General features: G+C 43.7%; 1 protein-coding gene across 2 annotated transcripts; it reads right to left on the reverse strand.

Annotated features, from left to right (window-relative positions):
• Positions 1–48: 48 nt before the first annotated feature.
• Positions 49–12,644, reverse strand: miga1 (mitoguardin 1). Of its 2 annotated transcripts, XM_062527386.1 has the most exons (16): positions 12,506–12,644; positions 11,438–11,606; positions 9,939–10,107; positions 9,613–9,743; positions 9,255–9,390; positions 8,921–9,057; positions 7,863–7,983; positions 6,395–6,501; positions 4,330–4,448; positions 3,843–3,915; positions 3,636–3,722; positions 3,436–3,534; positions 2,828–2,962; positions 2,656–2,709; positions 2,337–2,453; positions 49–1,854 (listed from the first exon to the last, which is right to left on the reverse strand). In XM_062527386.1, exons 2-16 carry the CDS (start codon positions 11,531–11,533, stop codon positions 1,636–1,638), a joined length of 1,800 nt encoding a protein of 599 aa, XP_062383370.1. In that variant the 5' UTR covers positions 11,534–11,606; positions 12,506–12,644; the 3' UTR covers positions 49–1,635. The 2 variants fall into 2 exon arrangements, with proteins under 2 accessions (XP_062383370.1, XP_062383378.1); XM_062527394.1 differs by lacking the exons at positions 11,438–11,606; positions 12,506–12,644 and adding an exon at positions 10,644–10,880.
• Between the last annotated feature and the right edge of the window lie 194 nt (positions 12,645–12,838).

Genomic DNA, 12,838 nt, shown 5'->3' on the forward strand with positions numbered 1-12,838 from the left:
ATTTGAGGTGATCTTAAGGGGGAATGAGTTGGTATACACACGTAGAAGCTCCTTTAAATGGCCCTTTTTAATAAAACATAATTTATGCATACATGTACACAAGTCATATGTTGCCATTCAATTCATGTCTTGGTGAAATGATGCAACTATAAAAATAAATGCCTTAATCTGAGTCAAATGTAACGGTCAGGATTTGAGTGAGTTAATGGACACATCTAATACAAGCAAAAATGGTGCATAACTGGGCTTATGTAATGTTGAATGAAAACCTGTCCTTTAGGAAGTGTGTAGGAAGACCATTAGTAACAGTTCAGGCCTTATTTCCCACGATACAAACAGGCAGGGCAACACTACAGGTGCTGCCAGTAAGGCTGATAGTAATTCAACATTCACAACAGCCCAACACTGAATACAGCAAGTAGCACACACAAGGAATGGACAATAAACGGGTCACTATAAGCAATGATGCCCTGTGTGTACGCTGGGTTAAGCAGTTAGACGGGCAGCAGGCCTGCTAGACTAAAGTTCAGTGGCACTGTCTGTCTATCAAGGCATCTCACATATATAGTCTTTTGCTGAATGAATGAACACACTCAAAATGAGCCAGACCGTCCAAACCACCGTTCAGAAATCCCTTTACAATACACAGTATTATATTACTCCTGCAAAACTTAACCACACCATTACTGTTGGGCTACCAAGTCATCATTGCTATGCCCTTTTAAATACTTTTTTCCCCCACTGCCATTACAAATGGTAAAAAAAACCTGACATGGTGTTAAATAATTAATTAAAATAACTTGAACAAATGCCTTTGAACTGTTCAGCCATGAGGTCACAAGTACTTTACAGTACTCTGGTACACTATGACCAACTGCTTGACATGTCCGCCTCTGCAGAGGCACAGTAACAATACCAGTGTGATTGATTTAAAAAGACAAACTGCATTGACATGGCACTATAACGACATGGGAGCGGTAATTGTGTCCAGACGCACAGGTCCACAGACCGCATGGTGCTCAGTAAGATAATCGTGGTCTTATACTTAACAAAAATATGAACGCAACACATTTTCATGAGTTTACTTAACATTTCCAAGCAGGCTTTCATGCACATAAAAGATTAAGTTAACTTCTGTTCAGAAATTTGTGAAAATCCACATTCAGTTCATGAGCTCTGGTGGATATTCCTACTACCAGCACACCAGGTGCAAACTCCCAAACGTTTACATTTTAGACTTTTGTGAACAGTCAAACTCCCAAACTTGTCATGGGATAAAACAGCACATTTTAGACTTTTGTGAACAGTCCAATGCACATCTGAGCTATAATCACATTTTAATTAGTATATTTTGATATCTCACCTGTAGGTGCCCACAAACATGGATTTAAACAACTTTGTGCAAACAAATTGGGAGGAATAAGCCTGTGCGCATGGACCAAGTCTTCAATTAATGAAAAATGGGGTTGAAAACTGATGTGTGTTGCGTTTATATTTTTGCTCAGTACACAAAACAAGCAGCAGTCACACTCAAAAAGCCAGCACAACACTGCACCAAGGAAGCATTAATCCTCTTCCTTTCCCCTCCTCCAGTTAGTGTACAGTATTCTCAATGATGTGGACAGTTATGACCTGTTATTGTACTCTGGCCTCCAGCATGGCATTGGGCACTAGGTGGAGCTGTGAGGTGACACAGCTGTTCAGGTGGCGGAAGGTGTCAGCACCCAGGTAGGCCAAGAGCAGCTCGGACCGCCTGTGCAGCAGGTGGAGCATGTCCTCGGCCAGCGTCTCCACGCTGGTGTAGCGCACCTTCTCCAGGTCAAAGATGTCCTTCAGGAAGTACAGCACCTGGTCCTGTCAACCACACGAGGGGAGTGTCAGTCAGCTGTAAGCCTGAGCCTAAGTCTAAGTAGGTTCAATTATTACCATGTTCATAGATTTGACAAGATAAACAGCAAGTAAATTACAAGAGACAAACAAGAAAAGCTAAGGTATACTGGATTGTCCCAAAGGGAGGTTTGATGAACTAACTGGCTACACTTGTTTTTAACATGTTAGATTACTTTATTATCAAGCTTCTTTGATAGTGATAAATATCAGAGTGGGAGTCAACACTGAAAATTATGATAACAATATCCAGTGTTTCATGTTCATCTTCACATGTCAAGTGTAGCTCAGAACAAAGAAGACTAAATTTAGTTGCTAAATTGTTACGGAAAGATAAAACAGCAGATCTGCAAAACCGGTCAGCTGCAATTAACCTTGACACGGTGATTCTTTTGTGTATGGCATTGGGTAATACTTTAGTTGTATGTTATCTGTAAACAGTGACGTACCTTGAAAAAAGAGCAGAAGTCATGCAGGGAGGTTTTGGGCCCCAGGAACCCCCAGGCCAGGACAGGGCTGATTTGCTCACAGACAGCATAGAAGTGTGAAATGAAGCCATCCTGGACCTATCAGGGGAGGAGGAAACTCAATTAAGAAGCTTCACAGAGCCTCAACCCCCAGATCAAATATTCAGTTGAGCACTCAAATTAATAAATAAAAAAACGTAGGTATTTAACAGTATTGCTTTATGTCAAACCTTAGTAATACCTGCATCATAACATCAGAGAGGTGAGAAGCTATTCACTATATATAACAAATAGAACACACCTTTATATGCTGCCTCTTCTGCTTCAGGACTGACCAACAACTTGATGCGACAGCCTATGGGAACATCATAAAAAAATCTCTTAGGGGACTTAAAATTGGAGTCTGTCTGGCGCCATAACATGAAGTTGGAAGATTCCTGAGGGAGTTCTCTGTGCTAATGGGATGAGCTTACCGTCTCTTTGAAGGAGCTGTTGAGCCACCGATTGTTAACGACATTCTGTATGGAGATGGGAGGATTCTCCAGGTCCTCAAAAGAGTCCATAAGGATGAAATCAAGGACGATGTCATAGAAGTTCAAATGCTTCACCTGATTGACATAAAAACAAGGAATGTTATCTACAAATTGTGCAAATTACTTGTAGATGCAGTTTGAATTTTCCGACTTTAGAATTTTGAAGACTTGCCGATGGTAGCTTTCAGCCAAAGTAACACACAAGCCAGATTCTCTGAAGCTCTCCCAGCCTTAATTGATGAGAGTCATCATTTGAGCTTTTCAGCTTTTCTTTGGAAGCTATTTATTTTTGTAAAACTGAATCAAGTGCAATACTTGTTCTTGTTCCACAAATCACCTACGATAATTGTTTTTCTTCAAATTTCCATTATTCATGCTGGGCTAAAAGTGCCTTCTTACCCCAGGTTACAAGATTATGATCGTTTTCAGAATACAACATCTCATTCAATAACATTAAACTCTTGAGTGTCTGATAACCAGATTTTATTCATCTGTCTGCAGCAGCTGGTACGCGTGTGTGTTTGTAAAAGAGGAGAAGCAGCCCTCACCCCGCGGGTGGCCAGCTCCACCTCCGTGTTGCTCCAGTGGTCAGTCAGCTCCAGGAAGGAGATCATCTCCTCAAACACCTCCTCAAATCTCTTGGGGCTCTGCCACACACACGAGCATCAGTTAGCAGGGAAAGGGTTTGGCAACAGTGGTGAGGAACCAAACACACATACAGTACATGCATACACCCACAAACACTCACCTTTCGGGCTTTGACGATGATGGAGGACAAGATCTTCTTTCCAGTATCAGCTAGGAAGTTTCTGGTGGCCCGTTCGCACAAGATGAGCTGGGGTGGGGGAGGGTGGGATGGGGTGATGGAAAACATTAATGCAAGGTACTGTTGTGTTCTTACTTGACAGTGCAGTAAATCAATTTTAAGAGCAACATGACAGCACGAGGTGCATACCTGACAAGCCTGACGCACACAGTGCAGCTTTGCCAGGAAGTCTGTGTCACCGAGGCATTCCAGCAGCTCGGTCCTAGAGGACAATAACATACAATGAGTGGAAAATAACACACATCAGTGAGGAGGGCAGAATGAGCCTCCAAATGCCTCTCCTCAGACGTGACAATTACCCGTCTGAAAAGATTACTACTCCCCTAAAGTCAAGGAGCTCCACTCCCTGACCATTCTGCTTCTAAGGCATGACTAGGGAAGTTGGGACTTATATATAGAGTTATCTGTTTATAATAGGTGTGGCTGAAACAAATGAACTTAGGAGAGCTGTCCACATACTTTTGGGCATGTAGAGTATCTACAGTATCCAGTATGCCAGTCACTTGACGAAACTATCACTTGAAGAGAGATCTTAGAGCCATCTTGAACACATCTCCCATTTCCACAGCATACGCCTTCCCTGTGTTGTAGCAGAAAACCTGACCATCTAACATACCTTAGAACTCTGCAGGAGATATTCCCATCCTCGGCCATCTGCAGTGCATCGTCATAGAATGGGTAGTGGCAGAACGAGCCTAGAGCATAGGCACTCCTCAGCTCTCTGTGTTCGGACAGCTATAGAGAAAAACCCAAAGATGGCGTGAGACATGAGATGGAACCTGAGGTTCTGAGGGCAGGTTTAGAAACAATAAGGACTGTACACTGCTTCTCCTCAGGTGTCCAAGTTCAGAGTTATCAAACTGCATTGTTTGACTCCTTGTGGGTTTATGAACACTGGTCATACGTGTACGAAGTAACTCTTCAGCAAGTGTGCTCATGCACTACCTGTCTAATACAGACACTGTATGTCGCAATACCGTTGAACTATAAGCATGATCTATAAACGGAAACAAACAAGCTATTCTCAGATAACAGTGGAACAATAACAGTGGCATGACAACAAAGCATCTTGGCCTGTGCTATATGTCAGTCCCTGTGGAGCTGTATCAGTTACAGGTCACCTTCACAATAGACCGTGCACCACAGTAAGCCTCATTTGTCAAACAAATGCCTGTGTAACAGCCAAGCAACACCAGGCACGCAACAGAAGTGTTCCGTTCCAGGAGCTTATGCTGCAACAATTAGCTTTCACTGTAGTCAATGGAAGTGCTCACACCACACTGCGCACACCTGAAAATATTACACCAGCCTTCTAATAACACGTCTAATTAATTACGCTTCATGAACAGAGAGGTGTAGTTTTGTTGCTCAGCTGGAAGACTGAACCTTTCATTCTCCTTTAAAGGCAACGTGTTGCGCATTTAAAAAATGGCTCAAAGCCTTTCAAGTTTTCAGTAGTTTTAGGCTCATCTTTTCCTCGTCACTCTGCACATGATACTCTCCAATGTCCAAGCAAAACAGGTGTTTTTGGAGTGTTTTCTTTCTTTATTTAAAACACTAAAGTGAAATATCCTGTATATTGTGTATTTAAAGCATCTAGGAATTTGTGGCTGTAGAACCACATACTCTTATGAATGAGATTCAGAATTCCTGACAGAAAACAATCACTTCAACACTCACGCCCAAATCAGGCACATAACAACCCAATAGGAGTTTGCAGAAGCACCTGAATGGCACTAAAGACCATCAAAAACAAAACCTCTGGATGATGAAACAAACTGGGGACTGAAAGGGCCTGACAACGTTTCGAACGCGCTGTGACTGCACGTGAACTGAATTCCCAAACAGGAGCTCGCTCTGTAATCCTCCACTCTGGAGCGAACTGCAGCGGGTCTCAAATCTCAAAACCGACACATACGCACTGTAAACATGTAGGCATGTGCCAAGGCTATTAATAGCCCCCCTCTGCAGTTCTCCTCTCTGGCAGTGACCCAATTGTGCCTGCTACTCCAGAGCACCCCGCCAGTGCAGTGGGAGAACAACCACACTGCAACACAACTGGAGCCCTGCCGCTGGCAAGCTTATTATCACCCACACAAAACTGATGTGACTGATGTGAACTAATTCAATAATACATGTGGCACACACAGCTAATGCGATCCCAAATCTATAGCTCAACTTACAATAACGGAACATTCGCTTCCCCCTCTGTTCGGCGGATGTACCTGGCTAACACGATTGGTTGGAATGACACATGGGAGACAGTGGTAGAGAGACAGACAATGACAGAGACAGAGACAGAGAGGGATTGCGGTGGCTCTCCCTGGGCACGGATTAAAGATGTCTGAGGTTATCTGCGCTGGGCAGCGCTGATTACAGGTGGATGACCTATGCTAACGAGCGGCAGCCAGACGGTCGTCTGCTTCCTAAATCTCTTCAGCTTATCTGCTGAGTTATTAGCCCACAGCCAGGAGGATAAACATGAGACTGGCCTTGTGATTTAACCAGGACATTTCAGACACTTGCAGGGGTGTTCCCTTCACTCAAATATTCAATGCATGACAGTTCTGCATCTACATTATGCTAGTGTCTAGTGTCTTTACTCGAATAATATCAGGAGTGTTGCTGTTGTGTTGAACAATTGTGTTAAGACCTGTGTGAACTACTGGTGCTGGTCTCACCTCAGCAGCCGATACAAAGGAGTCGGTGGAGGCTATGCTCAGGGTATCCTTCAGACAAGAGTCCAGGGTATCCAGGTCCTCTCGGCTCGACATGTCTGTGTGCTTGTCTGGCAAAGAGACAGGAAGTGGCTTAGAGTTAGAAACGTGCAAACACACAAACACATGTAAGCACATGTGCTGAATGTCACGCAGCTTCTGAGGTTTCAGATCAGGTCAGGCAGATCGTGTGTGTGTGTGTGTGTGTGTGTGAGAGAGAGAGAGAGAGCTGAAAGTGAGAACCAGCTCTCAGAAAAGGTTGGCAGGGCAGAGCAGATGGCAGAGGTGGAGGACTGTAGATGTGTATACTATGATGACTGTGTCAAGGAATAGGAAATGTTAGTAATCATCCAGAGTAGTAGTCATCATCAGATAAATGATGACAATCACATAAACATTAGTCATCACACAGACACCAAATGTGCAATGCAAAATGTAAGAACTTTGCCAAAACATTTCAATTCACCGGTGCTATTTAAACAGGATTGATACAATTATTTTCCAAATCTCTCTGCCAAAGCCTGAAGAAATCAGGAGTATTTTCCCAAATGTGTAGCCTAACTCTTGTCTTTGGGTTCAACGAACCTCGACTTGGCTGTCTCATATGACCCTGCTATCATGGTCCCTGTTCACTACCCACAGTCAAGTCCAGTCGGGCAGAACAAGAGAGGATAAGCCACGGAGGGTAAAAGCCACTGGTGACCCGGGCTGACAGTATTTGCCACTTTTAGAGTCCAGTAAGAACACAGCTCAAGGCAGTTGTCATGATCATGGGGACAGGCAGAGCAAGAGGGGGCCGCTGGTGGACTGCTGGACCGAGGAGGGAGATCCCTACTAATCCACTGCGACACACAAGCCCCAATATTCCACAGCGCATTAAGTGTGGTTGCTTCGGCAACAGCTGCTGCAGCAGAGGGCGAGAGAATACCACCTAGGTGACAGTTGCTAGGGCTGGGAAGACAACTTAATTGCACTATGGTTTGGTTCGCACCAAAATTAGCCTCGATGTACACCACACAATTTGCTCTGCCATTTCTACTCAACTTATCCAAGATGCCTAAAGGCACTTTTCACCTCATTGAGTGTACTGTATCAAGGATAACCTGACCATTTAGGAAAATGTAGGACTAAAGTAAGACAACCCAGCTCACCTCATGCAGCCAAGCTGTAAAAAACATATCTGCAACAAAATGTATTGTTCGCCAAGCAATGATGGGAATGGACAGGTTGGGCACCCAGTTTGGCGAAGATACTGATGCAAACTATGCTGAACTATCACACTGAAGATCCAGAGATTGCAAAGCTCAATTAATACTAATGTGCAAAATACAATAACAGCATTTAACAGGTATTTGTCCTCTTTACGGATAACTCTGGACTAGATTTTAGAAGTTGTGTGTGTTGATACTGATGACAAAAGAGAGCCCCTCACCATTGTTAGTGTGTGATGAGGGGTCAGACACCCCCAGTGCCCCCTCAAATTGCTCCTGGAGTCGGTAGGCCCTCTGCAGCAGAAACTCCAGCTTGTGGATAAACTCTGCACTGATGATGTCCTGCAACAGAAGGGACCACAAATCCACATATTAAGAGCCATGGTGATAAAAGTTGGAGATTTGCATCCGCTGCCCACATGTCCTAGACTCCATATGCAAGGTATGATGCCCCATACAGTAGCGGTTATGCATCTGAAGAACATTTATTGTATTATGGCTGGAAGAGTTTCTTAAGTTTCTAATGAGGTCAAAAATGGACACAACCATAACCTAGGCTCCATACACTGAGATGCACTCTGTGAAATCAAATGCCCTGACTATTTATACATTTTAAAGTGCATTACGTTAATCGTAGATGAGCATAGCAGCTTAAGCAGCGTGGATCTCGGAAGTAGGAGAAAAACAACTTCAACTTCTACTCCTATGGGAGTGCACAATGCCTATAAGCAAAGCCTTACATTTCCATGCAGCATGTTTCCGTTTGGTCTGCACTGATCATTTGACTGTAAATGGTTTAAGCCTATGGGTCAAAATCAAGAGGTATATTCTGGCACAGCGGCCATGTCCTGCACGACTGGGTGCACGTTTACCGTAATCATTCATTAAGGTCGCACGACACCCTGCACGCAAAGCCACCGACTTGCACTCACGGACACTATTTAAATCAGGCTTTGGCTTAGGACTGAGGAAATCACTTGTAAGCAGCTGTTTAGAGTAAAAGTGGCCTGCTGTAATCCTCTGGTTTGGACGAGTCCGCACTCCTCCCTTCATTTTGGCAGCATGCACAGGCACATGGCAAACAGTAGCATGGGTCCAACTTTCTAGTGAATGACACCTTCCACTGCATGTGGTGCACTTAGTGCAAAGGGCACTGATGAAAGGTCAATAGCATTGACTTGCTGCAAAATGACTCGACATAGTCACAGTTAGGCGCGGCCATCACAGATCAATGGATTTCTCGGTGCAGCAGAGGGCCAGGGGATTGGTCAGTGCCTACCTCCATGCTCTCCTCGGCGATAGCGTCACCAGCACCCAGCTTCACCGAGGCGCAGCTGGCTTCGTCCTCTGCCTCCCGGCTGCGGAAGGTGAGGGCCTGCTCCCAGCGCCTCAAAGCCTCCTCAAACAACTCCATGCCTGTGGCCCCACAACAGAAACAAACAGGGGCAAATCACTGGACTGCATAACTAACTCTAATAAATAAGAACCTCTTCATAGCAAAATCATGCATTAGGACTTCTGATAGTTACAACTGACCCCCATGGTTAGCATCTTACAAGTCCCAGGTCAATATATGCAGAACTGCATGAGATTAAATGTTAGTGCTAACTCACCCATCAGGTAGAGATTTTCAGGGGTGGTGACTGGGATGTTGACCATACTGCAGATGTCTTGGTCCTCAGCACTTCTGTCCCAGCAGCTGGAGCTGTTAGCACAGGTGCAGCTGCTGGAGGAGTTCATGCTTTTAACCTACCAGCACAAACACAAACAAATGCTGTTAGGAGCTACAGTACTATAGTACTTGCCTATGCTAAATCCAGAAGAAACAACGAAAACCCTTTAACTGAACTGTATCATAACCAAAAACACAAACTACATCATAAAATGGGAGGTATACACTTGCCCATCTAAAAGTGAATAAATATTTAATCCATAAAGCTTTTAATGGACGAAAGGAGATGAGTACTTTACCGAGGATAAGCTCTGCAAGGAGACAGAGAGCTTGCTGTACAGGGTCCCACCAGGAATCAGGTTACAGGAGTAGCAGCTTTTAGTGTTAAGTGGCAGGGTGAGATTCTGGCGGTTATCAGCTATGCATGTGTCTGAAAAAGTGCAAAAATACAAAAAATGACCGAAATGCCACTTTGAAAGCAGTTTAAACATGCTTTTACTGCAGAAACAAAAATGGAGTAAAATGGAACAAAAAGCCAAGACAAGATGAAACATCATAAAAGTGTGATCATAGATGCCAGCTAAAGCATGGGCTAGTTGTGGTGGAGTAGATGATAAGAAATCACCTTTCTCTGGGGGAGTTGCAAGGAGGAAGTCAAATTCTCCCTGTTCCCATGGTGACTGGGCCTTTTTCTTCCCCTTCCTCCTTTTGAAGTGGCGGGCGAGGAAGATGAGGGAGACAGCACCAAAGGCTGTGGCGGCAAACAGCTTTTTTGTGCCAGGGCTGACATTAACCTGTAGGGAGATCAGACACATCACCGAGTGAAGAAAGGACTAGAGGGACATAAAAAGCTTTAACAAGGAGACCAACATTAATGATACACAGACTGATAACATTATAGAAGAGCACACACCCCAAAAGCTTCTTTTTAAAAAGACAACACAAAGCAAAAAAAAGAAAAAAAATGTTTTGTTGATAGCTACTTCCTATATGTACATGATTAAGATCTAGGTCTATGTAATGTTAAGAATATGTAAGCACACATTTCTGCAAAGGCTCCCAGAGGGTCTTGTTGCAGAAATCTAAGAACAACTTTTACTCAAGCCATTTAGGTTTTATCATGCTGCTGCTTGAAAAATAAATAGCTAACTCGTTAGTTTTACCAAAAATCCCTTTAATGGCAACTGATATTACAGGAATGCTTGTATCTTTAGTCTAAGTTCTGTAATTGAAGCCAGACAAAGTAACTGCATGGAAACCAACATCATACATTGTCAACAGAGACTACAACACACTGAACGCAGCAAAACATAAATGACAGCAGTCCTACCAGTCCAACAATAAATAAGGCATCTTTAGGAAGGGTATGCATCAGACAAACGCCCGCTGCACCTGGTGCCATCCTGGCTGGTCCCGATATTTCGCACACATACACGCACACTCACACACTAATAGTCTGCCGTTAGCCTTCAGGACATGTGGAGAGAGCCACCACAATGACCGTGATCTCTGTCTGCACTGTCTAACTGACTCTAGTTAACCTGCCCTTCACATCCATTCCACCAATGGGCTTTGACTGTGACGCAACACACAGCTCTCATTAGCAGTCAATCATCTGGGGTTGTGCACGGTTACTACTGTTGCATAAGCCTGTGGTGGCAAGACCAACACAAACAGTGGAGCCTGCCAGCTGACCATGGACCAGTTCACCCATGCTCAGTGCAGAGCCTCGTCGATAATGCGCTTAGCCCGGACAGGCAGGCATTGCCTGCAGGGCATGCGTGCACTTCTGCACTGCTACACAGGGAAGGAATGTCATAACCAGTGCCAAAGGATGACAACAATGCACAATGGGCCAAGAAGACTAGATTGAAAAGAAAGAGTGTTGCATGGACACATGGCATCTATATTTTAAAAGTCTCCTTAACTATAATAATAATAATAATAGTAATAATAGTAATAATATTACACGGAAAACAGAGTCTACAATGGTCAGTTAAACATAATATAACGGTGTTGCTTGGAGCAAATATCTTATCATATTCTGTTTGGCTAGTCTTCTCAATCATCTCAATCATTGGTGTAGTTTAAGCCTTTGAGCAAAGATAATATCCAAAACATTACCTCAGCCAGAGAGTTGCAGAAGGAGAGGGGCAAGTCTACCACACGAAGGGCCGCCACTTTGATGGACAATGGGGAGCTGAGAGAGTCATCTGTCATTGTGGCAATCTATCCATAATCCCGTTGATAAATGGTATTATCCTGTGCCCATCTTCGTCCGCAGAATTTCAGGCTGTTCAAAAGGGCAGGAACAGATTCAATGCAAATAAGACACTTCTCTGTGTTGAATATAACCGTTTTAAAATCCAACTTTCTGTTGGCTATTCCTTCAAGTAACAAACGTGTGCTGTTAGTGCTCAGCGGTGCTCAGCCCTGGGGTTGTGTCGCACACATCGGATTACTGTATTAACTTACATACGTTCACATGACAGACAGCACTTGGCTCATCACATGATCTGACTCGGCACTGGACTGACATCGGCAATAAATACTATGCCATATCAAGACACCTGTCGTGCGGTCACTGACAGGGCAAATATAGACTCTATCATTCACATGGAGGTGTGAGGTCAGCATTAATCAATTCAATAAAATAATATCAGAGCCGCCGGTGCAACACTAATAATGACAATAATGAGATGCTTGTAGCCAGTATGGCTCAAGATCACGTCTACTTCACACTGATCTGACAAGACAAACCCTTCAATGCTGCCATTGTTCTGCATGGACATTGTTTCAATTAACGCGTTACTATTCCACCATCATTCCACTACCATTCCACCATCATTCCACTACCATTCCATAACATCTTCGTTACAATGTGGCCTATAGCCACATCCTTCATAGACTTATCTATGACAGTCATTTAACAGAAACGAAAATGTATTGTAGTTTGTAAAGCAACAGTTGAAACCAATGCTAACCTATGTCATGCTGCCAGCGCAGTCAACAGTGACGAAAGAATGTGTTTAGCGTGTCCGAAGGTCCTAAACCCGTGCCAAGATCTGCTGCCTTAGATAGGTTGCAACATGCGCTAGGTTAGCGAGCTAGCGGCTATCCGAGCAGTCAAAAGTAATTTACGCCTTGAGATGTTACATGGTAGAATGCATTTGGTAAAATTGCTAACTGTACCTTTCCTTGTCACATACACAATTGCCTTCTCCAGACCATCGACAGTCAGCAATACCTGGCCAAAATCCGAAATGTCTGATATCTGTCTGGTTTTGTCCGTAGACAGTTACGTCAAGCGTCAAGCGTCATGCGGACATTTCCTGTGGTCATGATCAACTACTCTCTTTTACCAAAATAAAAGGCCTTTATGAGAGACTGCTCCAGGCCAAAACAAAATATTATGCCCCTAATAGTCTACATTTTATGTGATGTTTACGAATAACGCTGTTATTTGGTCATGTCTTTTTAATAAAGAGAAGGATGTTATCCAGTTAAGTTTTCACTAACCATACT

This window comes from Sardina pilchardus, chromosome 2 (assembly GCF_963854185.1).
Source record: "Sardina pilchardus chromosome 2, fSarPil1.1, whole genome shotgun sequence".
NCBI classification, from domain to species: domain Eukaryota; kingdom Metazoa; phylum Chordata; class Actinopteri; order Clupeiformes; family Clupeidae; genus Sardina; species Sardina pilchardus.